This window comes from Semicossyphus pulcher, unplaced genomic scaffold (assembly GCF_022749685.1).
Source record: "Semicossyphus pulcher isolate SPU_LCO1_2020_fin unplaced genomic scaffold, fSemPul1.0.p SCAF_6, whole genome shotgun sequence".
NCBI classification, from domain to species: domain Eukaryota; kingdom Metazoa; phylum Chordata; class Actinopteri; order Labriformes; family Labridae; genus Semicossyphus; species Semicossyphus pulcher.
This window is the reverse complement of record NW_027211737.1, coordinates 14,538,697-14,554,696: the sequence shown is the minus strand read 5'-3', so window position 1 is coordinate 14,554,696 and position 16,000 is coordinate 14,538,697. Positions and strand designations below refer to the sequence as shown.

The following is a 16,000-nucleotide window of genomic DNA, read 5'->3' as shown; positions in this document are numbered from 1 at the left end:
GAAAAAAAACTTTATTTTTAATAATTTAAAAAAGCAGGATGTTAAAAGCCAGAAACAAAAGCAAGGCTTTTAAATAATAAAGTACAGTGGTCTACCTCACAAGGCATAGTTAGCAACTTCAACACTACTTGAGTTCCCAATTTAACTGCAGACTTTACAAAGCCACCTTTATGAAAAATATAATGTATTGATTACATTTCAGGTTCTTTGTATCATCTTTGTCTGTGCACACATTTTAGAGGTCAGTTTCCATTTAGCTCAGGAACTACAGCAACTCAAACCCTCTTTAATATGCTGCAGCTTATAAAGCACGTAGTGATGGATTATCACTATTTGAAAGTGCTGTAATTATCACTATTGTTACCTTGAGCACCCTCTGCTGTACCTTGTTCTTGGAGGAGATGGGTTAGCATCAGAAACACAGTCCCAGTCTTATAGATGCCACAACATTTGCTCCAGGAACAACAGTTTTCAATGGAGAGAGAAAGAGGTGATAAGAGCTCGGAGCTAATTTCCATCAGCACTTTGCATCACGGCAGAGATGAACTGCTCCTTTAGGATGTCTTTGTCCAGGTTCCTACCTGCAGAACAGAGCAGAGACAAATGTGAGCATTAACGCTGCACACATACACACATACCAACAATACACACATCATGTCTATGTTTGTGAATGTGGTGGGCAGTGGATCCCAAGGTTTGGTCTATAGCTAAGTAGCCATGGCAACTCACTGAAAAGCAGAATAACAACATGGAAGTATGTAACCAACTCACAATTTCTTTAACATTCTTTAACAAGATATTCTTTAACAAGATAAAAAACTATTTAATTCAGTTACTATTAGGGGAAAATATGACAAATTATTAATGCTGATGTTTTTTGGACCTGTTTTTGGAATTTTTAACCCATAAAATAAAGCCTTACCCAAAATGCAGATTTATAGTCACAAACTTGTTAATAAATAATGCTAGTATCAGAAAATTCCTAAATGTAATTATAATATATAATTAGAATTACATAATTAAAAAAAAGAAAACTTGGAGGTTAGCTGATTGTGTCTTTTTTCGCCTTGTGGTTTGTCCTCTTTACTGTTCTATTCAATTAATGGTCTGTTTGACACCAAGAGATTGGTAGGACATTAGTACATTAAGCACAGTATTGTCATTACAAAAGTATTTTTATTCTGAGCCTGAAATCTACGTACAATTACTCATGTACATTTGTTTTCCTTTGAACAAACTGCCAATGCTATTGAATGTATGACCCTGTTGTGAAAACTAAAATTAATATATATATATTTAAATTGAAAACCCTAAATTATGAATTTGTTATTCAAAAATGTGTCCTACCTTAGCACACAGATTACTTAAAACATCCTGTAAGATTGTCAAAGTGATCATTTAATGCCACTACATGAATGAGCTCCTCTCACAGTGATGTGTAAGAATTGTGTAAAGACGCATTTGTGAGAGAAGTGTGTGTGTGTGTGTGTGTGTGTGTGTGTGTGTGTGTGTCCTCACCTATAAAGACCAGGCGGTTGATCCGCGGATTCTCCTCCCAAAGCTGCGGCGTCTCATTCAGGTCATACAGCTCGTGGACCCCCTGCAGCATCACTTGGTGGGCTTTACCTGCAAATGATACTATACCCTGAAAACACACAAGTCACAAGTCACAGTGACACATTAACCCACACTGAAAGAGGCCTTTGGAACTGATTAATACAGATAATAAAGCGTCAGTTATTGATCACTGCTGTCACTCGGGTGGCTATTGTTCTGTACTGTACCTTTAACCGGATGACAGTCATGGGTTGCCCTTCTTTGTTTTTGAACATCTTTTCCCAAAGCAGATCCTGAGACAGTAGAAAATGGATGTTTACTTTACAAAGGACTGTATTGTGTTGGAGCTAATTAGTAATGGCAACAGGGAAACACACAGGAGGGTCTGAATGATGCACGGCGAGGGTACCTGTATGAAGATATTCAACGCATCCTCAGGGAGATCTCCAGCCACCTCAAACGTCACGGTTAAAATACTCTGAGGGTGACATCAAATATAACAAATACTCATGCGTCATCAAAATATACAACAAACTGGACCATTCGTGACTTTTAAATTCAAACATTTTCCAGCATTTTTTCCCACAATGAAATACAGATAAATGACACATGCTTAAGAAATATAGCGTATAGCATGCTAAAAGACGTCATTTTTTAAAACTTATTTCAAAATAGCAACATCGCAAAAAAAAACAATTAACCAGTAAAAGTCCTGCACTAAAAAGCACATTTTAACAGCAAACTGTTCTTGGAGCTTCATCATTTTAATGCTATAATTGTGATGCTAATTTTAGCACATTTTATACTGATTTGAAGAGAATAATAAACCATGTTTTATAAACTGATCATGTGTTTTTTATCTAAATATTTTCCATTGAAACGTAGTAGAGTAGAAAAACAGCTCCGGAAAAAATTAAGAGACCACCGCAAAAAAATGTTCTTGTTCTATTATATCTATAGGTTTGTATTTGTGTTAAATGATAACATTTCTCCTACTAATTTGCAGAAAATAACGACTGGTTAAAGCTCCTGTGAGGAGCTTTCGGTTTGAGTTGATTTTGGCGCCCCCTGTGGACAAAGCCGTAACTCTTATCTGTTTGCTGATTTTGTCCTGTACATGTGTAAGCGGTGGTTTTTAACAAAACATCTCATCCTGCTTTCTTTAACAGTCTTTTTGCCCTGGAAAATGTAAACAAAGGCAGTGTGCAGTTAATCGCTTCGTCTGCCACCTACCCCCCACCAGCAGTTTCAGGCATTAAAAATAACTATATAGAAATAATCAATCTTGTCGCTGATGGTCTGGTTTGCTTTTGTAGCTCTTATAGAGTCAACCAGTGAAAAACTCCTCACAGGGGCTTTATGCAAACATGTTTTTCAGACCTGGAATAATGCAAAGAAAACAAGTTCATGTTCATGTTTAAATGTTTTAACTGAGGGAGAGTTCAGAAATCTTTATCTGGTGGAATAACCTGGCTTTTAATTACAGCTTTCATGCATCTTGGCATGCTCTCCATCAGTCTTTCACAGTGCTGCTGGGTGACGTTATGCCACTTTTCAAGCAGCTCGGCTTTGTTCGATGGCTTGTGACCATCTATCTTCCTCTTGATCACCTTCAGGAGGTTTTCAATGGGGGTCAGATCTGGATTGGGCTGGCCATGACGTGTAGAGAGAGATGCTGATTTAAGGAACATTTAGAGTGGTCTATTATTTGTTCCGGAGCTGTACATAGCAGTGTCCAGTACTTGGCATTGCTGTGTTTATGTTTTGAGATTTACATGCACTTTAAATACGTTTTAACATTCACTTTACAGAAACCAGGAAAGTCATTGTGAACGTTGAACAAAAGAAGTGTTTTAACGCCCTGGCTGATGACTTTTTCAATGACTGTGTCAAAAACCACAACTCCACTCGGCACCTGAAACCCACTAACGGCTTCCCTCTTTATCTGCCTGCACTCCCCCCCTTCTCTCTCACTCCTCTCCTCTCTCACACACTCCCTCCTCTCCATACTTCCTTACAGCATTAAAAGGGCACTTTGTAGATATTTGGGGGGTTTTGTGTTGAAGTGTTAAGGTTACACACTTCCTTGTCATTTGGTATAACAACAGAAAAACAGCATTCTCATTTACATGAAAAGAGCAACATGGGGAAGAGGAGGAGGAGGAGGGGGAGAAAGAGGGGGGGAGGGTCTGAGGGACGGCTGAGCTTCATGCGGGAAAGGGAACGTGGAGAAAACAGACAACAATGGCGTTATTTACGCACACAAACAGCCCTCATCTCTTTCTCATCCTGTGATAAAAGTTCATGGGTCTAAAGAACAACGTTAAACAAGATGAGGCCTAATTGTTGCGAGAAATCATTTAGTCTTAATGAGGAAAAACATCAAGATAAAAGGTGGGAGGCCAATCTTTACTGAGATGTACTAAACCTGCTTGAAACGTGGATACATAGGATGTTTTCCTATTAAACTCTACATTAGAGGCGACATTCAGTTGCTAATTAAATGAAACGTGGTCTTAATACAACATTTTACAGCATCTGGATTCAGTTCAAAACGACTGTAAAGCCATTTCACGCAGACAAGACTCTACCCAGTCTAGCCGTTACAGCGTTCCCAGTCTTCTGAAGGTTTATGCCGCGGTGTATGACCCAGACTGGGACTATTTGTAGTGTAACAAGAAAACATCAAAAGCCTCAAGTTGATCTCAACACAAAAAAAAGCTAAGCTGGGAGGGAGTTTTCACTGCAGTGTCACAGCCTGGGGGGGAATGCAAGGTTAGCCCTGAGCTAAATGCATCCCCTCTGTATCCTGGAGGAAATGATGTGTTGAAATAAATTAGCAAACAAAACAAGGGCACCTATGAGAGAGGCAAAGAGGGTAAGTATCGGCGGTGAATGAATGAAGGAATAAGTGGGGTACAAAGGAGAACACAAACAATACCTTGTCCAGATGTGGTCTCGTAGATTTCACCAGCTGGAGCTTCTCTGTCAGACTTTCAGAGGAGGGAAAAGATTCAATATTAAAACCTTTTCCTTTTCAGTTTCAACACAATACACAAATTTACACGTTTAGAATATCATCTTGATCGCACTAACTTAGCCTTATTGAGTCATATCCAATTTAGCTTGAAAACAATTTATTAATGACCAAATGCACCTCATCTGTGCTACCGTACATGCTTATTTTTGCACATTGTGACAGAAAAAGTATTTTCATAATTTCTAAAGCTGCTTTTAAATCCTGTGTCAGTAAGGCAGTGGACGGTATTGTGAATTGAAATACTTTTTTTCCCTTTTATTGATAGGGCAGTGAAGATTTGACAGGAAGTGAGGAAAAGAGAGAGGGGACCAAAGGGCCGAGGTGGAATACGAACCAGCGGCTGATGCGTTAAGAACTTAACCTCTGTATATGGGGTGCCCACCCTACTGACTGAGCTAAACTAGCGCTATTATTGTAAAATCTTTAAACTTATTAAATTACTGTTTAGGATTGGTCTTTATAAGTCATTAGTTATTTCACAGTATTGCTGCTCCAAAGATTTATGCCAGTTTTTCAAACATGCCTCTAACTTTTGCAATTTATCTATTAAATTACTAGATTTAATTTCTTCAGAACTCTAAACCATGAAAGTATATTGGATAGATCCAGCAGACATGCAGGATGTGTGCAAACAGTGATGAGGTTTCACATAAGTTTAAATACTGCTTTATTTTCAGGGCTCAAAAGCCCCAACAAACGATTCACGATTCTCACTCTCAACGAGGCTTTCCTTGTTAAATAAAAGTTAGATAAAAACCACCTGAAGCATCGAGTACTTAAGTTTTTATTTATTTCCCTTCTCCGTGATCTTTCTTTGTTCTGCTTGAGGAGTCTGGACTTTATGGTTTCTGTCTTTGTGTTCTGTGTCCCAGTATAATACACCTCATGCTGTATCAGTGCTTAATGACACAGCTCTGAATGGACTTGTGAAAACTTTAGAAATGGCAATTAAACCCTACAAAACACCCACCACCACCCCCAAACAAACTACAGCCCTTGTTCTCCCAATCAGACCTCCTCATCCTCCCCCCTCCTCCCTGACCTCACAAGGAGGCTAAATGTTGTGTCCAGCAGCTTGAGCCCTGCGTGCTGTTAGTACCACACAGGCGGAGCGGCGGGGGGCCGCTTCAAACAGCCAGCGTCGGATGGACGGGAGGAGGGGCCCGCACTCTCAAAGGCAGGGGGAAAGGAGCTATCTGTTGGGACAAGGGGGACTCCTCGGGAGCCGGTGGACACACACAGCTCTAATCCTCTGCAGCTGGTCTCAGAGACACTGACTGAGGGCATGTAAGAGAGCTTTAACACCGCGGCCCGTTTCATTCACATGAAAGGACGAACACTGACTCTATTCATGAGAATGACATTCTACAGGGGATACAATATGATGACCACCCTGCTGAGGAACAGGGGGACGCTCAATAAAAGAGTCTGTTAATTAGAGAGAAACATGGTCAGCAACAGTATCAAAGACCGCTGGGTGCACAGTTCAGACACAGCAGCAACAAAGGCCAGCAGTGCAGCCCAAATAAGCTGTTCATCTTCATCTTCTGATAAGTAATAAGACATTGCATGAAGCAATGCCAAATAATATAACAACAGTATTGCAGTTCCAAAGTTTGTCCACTGGAGAACATGAACAAGTGTGTGTTTCAGGATGTTATGTCCTGCTATGTCGACTTTTCTCACATGGCTTCTTGTCAAAAATGTATGCTATCAGAAACTCACGACACAGGAAAAATTAAAGACCACCAAATCAAGCGTTTAACCATGTGAACATCTCCATGTGGTGTTCTTCATGTGCTACAAGACATATCAGGGACAACATCAGCAGTCATCTCCATGGCTGGGCCTGTCCGCTTTTAAACTGCAGTGTACCAAGGACAGGCTGAACAACACGTTTTCAGATTGGCAGGTTTGAGACGTCACAAACCTAAGGAGCCAATCCTGTTAATGGACGGGGTGATGCTATGCGTATCATTATGTGTAACCTATGGCAACCACTTTGGTGATGCGCTAGCCAGCTGTAACCGCCATCGTAATTTTTGCAAACTCACTACTGACTACTAACGTTAACGTTACTACTACTAAATACTACATTTCAAGCTAGCTAAGTTTCAACTAGTTGCCAGTAAATGATTGCAGAGATGTGTTTTGTTTTCACGACGGAGGGGGCGTTTGGAAATGTACATAATGGGCGGGGACTGTGCAGATTCAGGAATTTTTAACGAGGGAGAAGGAGGAGATTTTTACAAGCTAATTAAACATATTTAGCAGAAAAAACATATCAGACACAATTTATTATTTCAACTTTTGCACAGTTTTATGTTCCTGTTTCTAGATTCACATTTTTTCTAGTGTGATTTTCTTTCTATACATTTGTATGAGTTCTTTTTTGGGGGACCTGAGAAGACATGGCCACAGCTGCTTCACTGTAATCGCTTTGCCTACGACAAATAAAGAACACTATATCCTTGTAAAACAATGTTTTACTCTCTAATAGGAACAGTGGTGAATGGTTTATATTTAAATATAATGCCTAATATTAAAATCACATTTTCTCACTGTGAAATACTGATGACCATTTTGCAATTACAACCCTTATTAAACTTAGTAAATTGTTTCTTTAAAGTATATGTTAGTTGTATTACATGCACGCTTATTTAGACTTGGTCAAAATAGAATAAAAAAACTCCCCAAAAACTAATATCGGTATATATAACTCACTTTGCTCCATCCTTACTGTCAAAGGAATGCAGATCCAGCACTTCAGACAGATCCACCCTGTGAAAGTAGATGACACGTTTTTACGGTTTAATTCATAAATTCAGCCACACTGAGCATGTGAAGCAGGTCATTTCAGCTTTTGCCACAAGTTGGCTAAAAGTAACTTAAAGTGTGGCCGAGCGAGCTGCCTCCAGTAAAAAGTTGTGGGGTTGTTTTTCCGATTAACCCCTCGCTGCACGACGCCTTTCATGTGTTCACCCTGGTCTGAACTCTCAGAGGAACCAAAACACACCCAAACCCTTTGATACACACTGCTTGTGTTAACCATATGCTACCTGGGTCCAATAACGCACAACGTGCTGACACAGAGGGTGTATGTACACACATATTTGCACGCGCGCACATTCACACATATGCAACCGTGTCGGCCTAAAGACCCGGGGTCAAAGAGCAAAGACTTGTGGGTAACTGGACACCACTGAAGGCCTGGTGTTTACTCAGGGTGCAGCAGTTTGTGTACGTTTATGTGTGCGTGTGTTGAACAATGTCACGCCTGAACCGCTTCATCTTTGATATGAAGATCTGAGCAGGGGCAGCACGTGGAGTTCATCTGTTCTCCAAACAAAGCAGGGAACCTGGGACAAAGACTTACAAAACACTTACCTTGATCTCTGGGTTTCAAGAATCTTTACAAGACCATTTATAGACCTGAGGAAGTAAGAGAAAATAAGAGGTTCATACTTTGTCAGTGAAGAAAAATAGACGTAGTTCCTTTATTGCCCCTACAACATTGTTCTTCTAGGAGCCAAATTAATTGTTGTTACACAAGGAGCTAAATAATGAAACATAAATAAAAACTGCATAATTCTTCAGACCAAAAGTTAAAGTACATGAAGCTGACCTGACAGCGTCTCGGGTAAGAGCGAGTTCCTCCTCATTCACCAGGTCTGTCTTGTTGATGATGGTCAGGTCAGCGACAGCAATCTGCCTGAAAAGCAATAAATACAACTTAAGCTTATCTGGCAACGACACTATTCACACTATACCAAACACAGGGACAGGAATATTCACCAGGAATTACACAAAGTAAAGGTGCTACATTGTAAAGTAATTTCTTTGTTCACACTGGTAACTAGTAAGGTTGTGTGTTTATTATGTAAATATGCAAAGGTCTCTCTTACAATCTTTGTGTATGTGTGTGTGTGTGTGTGAGCTCTCATGGGTGGCACTGGGCACGACATGCCAAACTCAAATGGGACTTGGTTGTGTTTAGTTTAGAGGTGAAAACACAAACAAAGTCCAAGAATGCAAAGGGGTCATGCAACTGGTCTTTCTTCATCAGTGTATTTGTTCAACAACAACACCACACAGCTGCTGGAGGAGACAAACACACAGACGCCCGGGGAGACAGACAGGCGGGTGGCAAAGAGTACGGTCAACACAACAGCATGTTATGAGATAGTGTGTGGTGGTTCGTGTACTCTTAAAGGAGTAGTTGGGCATTTTGAGAAACACAGCATAACGGCTTTCTTGCCTATTAAAACATCACTCACATGTAAGTTAAATATAAAGCGATTGGTTAGCTTAGCTTAGCTCAAAGACTGGAAACGGATGGAAACAGCTAGCCTGGCTTCATCCAAAGGTACCAAGACTTACCTACCAGGCTTTCTAAAGATCACTACAATAAAAGTGTAAAGTGGCTGTGCTGTTTCTCTCTGTAAGAAAGAAGAAGACGGAGACGACAAAGAAGAAGAATATGAAGAAGAAAAAGAAAAAGTAGACGAAGAAGAAAAAGAAGACAAAGAAGAAAAAGCAGACAAAGAAGAAAAAGAAAAGGAAGAAGATGAAGAAGATGACGAAGAAGAAAAAGAAGATGAAGAAAAAGAAAAAGAAGATGAAGACAAAAACGAAAAATGAAGAAGACAAAGAAAAAGATGAAGAAGATGACGATGAAGGAGAAGACTAAGAAGAAAAAGAAGACGAAGAAAAGAAAAAGAAGATGAAGACAAAAACGAAGATGAAGATGAAGAAGACGAAGACAAAGAAGATGGCGAAGACAAAGATGATGAAGACGAAGAAGAAGATGAAGACGACACAGATTAAGAAAATGAAGACGACGGAGGCGAAGACGACGACAAAGACGACGACGATGAAAACGAAGAAGAAGAAGAAAGTGAATGGGTGTATTCCTAAACACAAACCTACCTGGCTGCTTCATTGACAAGTCCATCAGCTTTTTCCTCTGAGAGTTGCTACAGAAAGCAAAAACAGAGGATTTAACTTACGCATTAAACCAATGAATAAAAGGAACAAAAGAAATTAAAAGTGCAAAACTGCTCAAGCTGAACTTTAAGCACATTGTTGAAAATATAAAAAAACAGTCAACACAATATGCGACACTTTAATTGGTAAAATAAAGGCCTCTGTTTCATCTTTGTGAAACTAAGAGACTTTCTGAAACATGAAACCACAGGAGATCCCTTTCATCCTCTGCTCGTCTTGTTTTTGCACCGGGGAAGCAGCGTTTTCCAAAACAGTTTAATATGTAATAACAGAGAGAGCAGGAGGTGTTAATCTGGACCCTGACCCCTGACTGTCAATCTGACAGTCTGTCACTGCATGTAACACCACGTCTTCATTTCAGGAGGACAAATGACAAAAACGTATTAAAAGAAATGTAATCGAATGGCCGTTTTATTCAACAACCTCTGCACCAAGAGACAAAGGCCTTTCAGACGGTGCGAGGCTCAGGGCTCGGGCTCACTGGAAGCCTCTCAGACAGAGGGATATTTAATGGGACGGATGAGAAGAGAGGCAGATGAGTGGATGTGACAATCCTATTACAATGGTCACATCTCTGATATCAATTACTCCTTCACTATCAGTTACCCTCCCCTTCCCTCTGTCATTATTTCCTTCCTCTCGACTCTCTCCAATGAGAAAACAGAGCAGCACCCAGGCCATGAAATGTGTCACCTCACCGAGCATGACACCTTCAAATTAGAGCCCATTATCTGGGTGTCACTTGTCCTGTTCCTTTTTAAATACCGTAGGGAGGGCAGGATGTATGTATGAGTGTGAGTGTGTGTGTGTGTGTGTGTGTGTGTGATCCTTTTCTCTGAGAGGTTTACGAACAATCTCACAAGTTTAACAGCTTAAATTGGGTTAAAGTAACAAAAAGCACAGCTTATTTAGCTCTACTGCTACCAGGCATGTACTGCAGGTGCTTTCATAGTTGGCAACAAGAAATTAAGGGCTGCAATGAGTGACTGTTTTTCAATAATTAATCATTTTGTGAGTATAACTTTGATAAAAATGTAATAGTGTAATGTATAATGTACAAAAAAATGCCCATCACAGTGTCCAACAGTCTGAACAGACAACTTTAAAATGCTTTTTGGTGGAACAAACAGTCCAAACCTGATATTACATTTTTCAGATGGACATACAGATAAACAAAAGAAGCACATTTGCTTGATAAACATCATCAATAACTAATTAACATAATTACAGCAATGAACATGATATTTATTCAAGATAAAACGCTCCTTGATATCTTTTTTTCACATACCTGCAGTCCATACTTGGCGTCGATGACGGTCACGATGCCTTGGATAAACAAAGTCAAAGAAATGTGTGAATCTGTGAAACTTGTGCACACTTTTCTGAAATAAAGTTGCCTTTTGGTGTTTAGTTTCGTCCCTTTGTCTAAAACCACTTTCCCCGACTTAATTGAAGCACACTTTTGGTCTGCTGGTTTGTCACAACAGAGCGGACAGCTGAGTATTTACTGTGAGAAGCACCGTTCAGCACACACAGACACACCCGTAAAACAGATACACAAACATGTCATCCCCACAAACAGGGCCGGCAACATTTGGGTAAGTGAGAAAAAAATGTCACTAAATTGTTTATTTAAGTTAAAAAATGTGACTTTAAATTATAACGCGTTCATTTCTGAGAACCAACTTGCATTGTTCCTTTTGAGGAAGATCAATTGTGTGTGAGATTTAACAGATTATACCCAGCACCAGTACATGATGGACAGAGAGACACTGTGTTCTCACAAATATCTTACCATCCAAATAGATGTCACTCCCGAGCTCTGCATCGACCCAGAACATGGAGGCCACAGCTCCTGCAAGAGGATATTAAGAGATTATAGATGACTGGAAAACATATAAACAAATCCAAAGTGTTCACAATGTGAGGGAGGGGAAGATTTAACCCACTTCTTCCTCATCATTATTCCTTCTTTTTGACTTCATTACAAATGTACTTATAAAGTGATACTTTTTTCCATACGACCTTAAAAAATAAAAAACAAACCTATAAAGTCTACAAAGTCTCCTTGAATATCAAATATGAATAATAGTTGTTAACTAATTATAAAGGCATTTACTACGTTTCAAATATTATCTAAATTAATTCAGGTTTATATTTTCACTATCATTGCATGTATTGTTTTTCTGTCCCTCAACCTTTGAAAGCAATCGGAAAAAAACTTTGAGCTTTGAAGCTCCTCTGAATTGGAATAATTACTTGTTCATATTCCATCGATTTCATCGTTCACTATGTTTAAGAATGCTCTGTCTTCTTACTTTGAGATGAAATGCTCCTGCTATAACTATTCTTATTTCTATTCTTATTTATACCTGATTAAATTTGGTGATCCGCTCATACACTTTTCTTTTGATATCCCGGGCCGCTCTGGCCATCCTGTAGTTGTAATTATTTTTTCATTTACTCGTGTTTTCTTTGTCTATATTTGTCGTTTTCTGTTGTCTGTCTGTTTTTTTATTTTTTAATGTTAATTTGATGTCAAATGTTGATGTTATCTTGTAGAGTTTTCTGATGGGACCCCCTTGAAAACGAGATGGTACATCTCAAGGGGTTTATCCTTGTAATTAAAATTCAATAATTCAATTTTTAAAATGACAATTTAATCATCTCTTTAAAAAAAAAAAGCAATGTAAATGTTAATGTGTATGATGTAAACAACATCTTTAGATAACTTGTTTTTTTAAGATCAAGAATTCAAAACCCGTTTAAGAACATAAACAAAAAAACTGAGAAAAGCAGCACTTCATATGTGAGCATTCTTATCTGATAAGTAAAATAGTATTTTTTAGTCATTTTTTTAAACATTATTTCAGCCTCAAATCAATGAACTTTTTTCAATGACATGCACGTCTAAAGTTTCTCTGCTCAGAGTGAGTGTGTCACCATCTTCAGAAACCCTGTGTGTTCTTTTCTGTGTGCGCTCTGTGGAGCAGATAAAACCAATATCAGAAGCTTTCAATTGTTTATCTCCTGCTGGTATATTTGGGTTGTTTCTATTTTCCTGTGCACGCGGTTTTTACAAGACCCTATGTTACCATGCCAGCCACAGCTTGTTCACATAATGCACTTTTGTCAAACTGCCAAGCGAGAATAAGAAAGCATTGTAAATATTTGATGGATGCGTAATGAAAACACTGTTTTTGAGTGGCATGTTTCACATAAGTCATCCAACCTCTTCCTGAATGGAAGAGGAGAATCCCCCCCGAGAGCCTTTATGACTGACAGCACTGCCAGGGCCAATGACAGGCCCGTCCTGGTCGATAAAGAGCCTGTCTCAGCCAATGACATGTCAGAGGAGTGAGGACAGCCCCAGTCTGAGCGTGCTCTGTTGGTTCTGTCTGTTAGGCCAAGTGGTGTGTGTCTGCCCGTGGCGATACCTCCTGACACCTGTCACTTAGCGACACACCCCAGTTGCCACTGCGCTCACCCTGTAATGGCCTAATATTGATTTCCTGATTCAAAGCTCAGAGACGAATGGACAACTAGGCTCTTTTTTTTGTTTTGCTGCCCTGATGGAAATTGTATTCTCGGGTGCTCCCGTCACAGCGATACAAGTCTGATCCCCAGAGTTACAAAATGTTTAACTTCCTACACTTTACAGCCAGAAATTTGTGAAGCTCTCTTCCCTTGAAAGAGGCCATAACTACAGAAGAGGAATGCGTTTTCTTTACTTAGCAGACATGTCTGTTTGATTCCAGGTTGTGCCATCATAAAACACTGAAGGCTGCTCTTGATTGCAGCATTTTTGGCTGCAGGGTTTTCAAGGAGATGCTGCGTGGATCCCAACTATTGAGAGCATCTTTTGGTGGTCTGAGTGAACATGAGGGACAGTGTGTGAGCCAATGAGTGTTGGTATTTGAATACCACTAGTAATTACATCAGTTATTACTGATGTTCTGTAGTTCCAGTATGTTGTCAGTGCCAGCCGTTTGCAGAAGTTGGCCACTCTTTAAGCGATCTTTCAGAATATGGCCAGTCATGTGAGGAGCAGCTCAGCTAATAAGTTGTTGAATCTGGCCTAACCTTATATAACTTATATAACAATAGTGGTGTTGGAAACTTATAGAACTTACATAATCATTATAATATCTTACAGCTGTATTTGATGCCATTTATTTGATGCTTCTTGGATAATAAAACGGAAACCTTACAAAAACAGTCTTACTGATAAGGATGATATCGATTTGTTTTTTTTCTTGCATCAGATAGATGATTGCATTTGCCTGCTGATTAAATGTCTGAATCATAAACTCTGTGTGTGGGGCCTGGAAGAACTCTGTCCTCTCTCTGCCTCTAGCCCACACACACACACACACACATACAAACACATGCAACACACCTCCTTGTAAAACAGCTGATGTCTGCTTGAGGTTTATAGGCGGTAGGTAGGTAAATGCCTATACACACCCCAGACTAGAGCTTGAAAACACAAATGATCTACTTAAGAATCAGATGTGTGATACCTGGATCGGCGAGTCCTGTAGTTTCTAACAGGATGTAGTCAAACTTTCCTTTCTTCGCCATCAGGTTCTCAATTGCTTTAAGACCATTGTCCCTGAAAAAATAAACCAACAAAACACATACAATTTACTTAAGAATTTAAACTATAGAACCTAAACTGTCAAGTTACTGTTGTTACTTTAGCACCTAATAGGCCATAGTTAGTCTACATACTTGACAGAACAGCAGAGGCAGCCATTTCTCAGTTCCAGCCACTCCTCGTACAGCTCTCCTGCATGGCTCACTGCAAGCGACTTCTCAAGAGCGCTGCCTATAGGTGGAGAATGAGTATGGAGGAACAATCATAGTAAGGTTAGCTGATAAGGACTGAGCAATTCTAAAAAAAGATGTCATATTGCTGTATATGTTGGAAGATTAATACAGATTTTAACTTTTTTTTTAATTATAAGAGGCTTTTAGACCACTTCAACCAAGTCTAAAAAAGAACATTAGCCAAACCAGCATTGATCCATATGAATGTAAAGTTATTACACTGTAAGAAGAGATCTAGATGATGTTTAGCTTGCAGTCTTAAAAACTCTTAATACACAGTATGAACATTTATGAGCTCCTGTCAGTTCTCTGCAAACTAGTTTCTATGCTGCCCTCTTGTGGACGAATGAGGAAATTACACAACCATCATCAGCCTAGCATCAAGTTTGAGTTAGCTTGTTGCATCGTTGTTTGGCTAAAAAAAATCAGGTTAACCTTCTACTAATTATGATAGCACATTAATAACTTTACCCTCTCCAAATTCATTGAGTATGACAGCAATCCTTTTGTTATGTTGTTCTGTTAAGATATAGTTCAGGAGGGTAGTCTTTCCAGCACCTAAAAAAACAAAACAAGTATTAAATCAGCGATGATTAGCATCAGAAGTTGCCAAACAACCTGCATGCATTATGACAGTGAAAAGAAATACTCTGGTGTCGTACCAGAGCAGCTTTTGGTCGTGGTGAGGACGTACTGACAAATGTCTGAGACTATAATCTCCATTCAAATCTAATTAAAGCGTGCGTGAGAAACATAGGTCGTCTCTCACCCAGGTAGCCTGTGATGATGGTGACAGGTATCTGCTCTGCAGGAGGACCAGGCGAGTTGTCGATAGGCACCAGCTCTGGGCAATCATCATCCTCCTCCATCACTAAACCATCCATAATGTAAAGCAACTCGGACACAACGTGGATCTGATCCAACAGAAACACATTTATTAAACCGATTTATGACTAAGATTAAACAAAAGGAGAAGAAACAACCATAAAAACACATATCATTCCAAAGTATTTTCTAAGCGACAAATGTCACATGACATATTGTGATATTTATTAAATGTATGAATGATTGAAAGTAGCAATTAGCGAAAGTGTGAACTCATTGAATGAGCATAGCTAGCATTTAGCATTCCTATTAGCCTTGCTACCTTCAAATACCATCTTAATACGACACGACAGCAGAAAATAACCGACTTTCCTTAATTTATACAGACTTAACATTAAATTACCTGGGTGCTTTTATTGAGAACGCTGATATTCAAAGTTCTGAACAGAAATGTTTCCCTCTACACTGCTGCTTTTGCTTAACGTTTTGTCAACGTGCTACACTATGGAGACTCCGGGCAAAACCTGAGTGGCGACAAGGTTCCGCTTTCCGCTTACAGGGGTCGGACAGGAAGGGTGTAATTTGCTAAACAACAGTTATACGAAGATAAAAAATATAAATTGGCGAATTTGAACCTATGTAGGACAATAAATACTCAGAAATTATGTCTCTTTCCGCCCCAATTCCTTTCTCCATACAGATTAGTCTTATTGTGATTACAAGCTTCAACCACAAGAG

The 16,000-nt window shown here is 39.4% G+C and overlaps 1 protein-coding gene across 1 annotated transcript; it reads right to left on the bottom strand.

Moving 5' to 3' along the window:
* On the bottom strand, positions 1-15,756 carry cbwd (COBW domain containing). Its single transcript, XM_069682511.1, has 16 exons — positions 15,666-15,756; positions 15,207-15,351; positions 14,909-14,995; positions 14,339-14,435; positions 14,128-14,219; positions 11,400-11,459; positions 10,893-10,930; positions 9,527-9,573; positions 8,223-8,309; positions 7,985-8,029; positions 7,322-7,378; positions 4,499-4,550; positions 1,967-2,035; positions 1,785-1,850; positions 1,519-1,645; positions 1-581 (listed from the first exon to the last, which is right to left on the bottom strand). The coding sequence occupies exons 2-16, from the start codon at positions 15,319-15,321 to the stop codon at positions 508-510; spliced, it is 1,113 nt and encodes a 370-aa protein (XP_069538612.1). The 5' UTR covers positions 15,322-15,351; positions 15,666-15,756; the 3' UTR covers positions 1-507.
* Positions 15,757-16,000: the final 244 nt, after the last annotated feature.

What these genes read in the sequence shown, in the direction of transcription:
- cbwd (XM_069682511.1), bottom strand. Translation starts at nt 15,321, where the DNA reads ATGGATGGTTTAGTGATGGAGGAGGATGATGATTGCCCAGAGCTGGTG. An exon ending in ACTCAATGAATTTGGAGAGG is followed by an intron (nt 14,436 to 14,908) that starts GTAAAGTTATTA and finishes CTCCACCTATAG; the next exon opens with GCAGCGCTCTTGAGAAGTCG. An exon ending in CGAGACCACATCTGGACAAG is followed by an intron (nt 2,036 to 4,498) that starts GTATTGTTTGTG and finishes TGTCACCCTCAG; the next exon opens with AGTATTTTAACCGTGACGTT.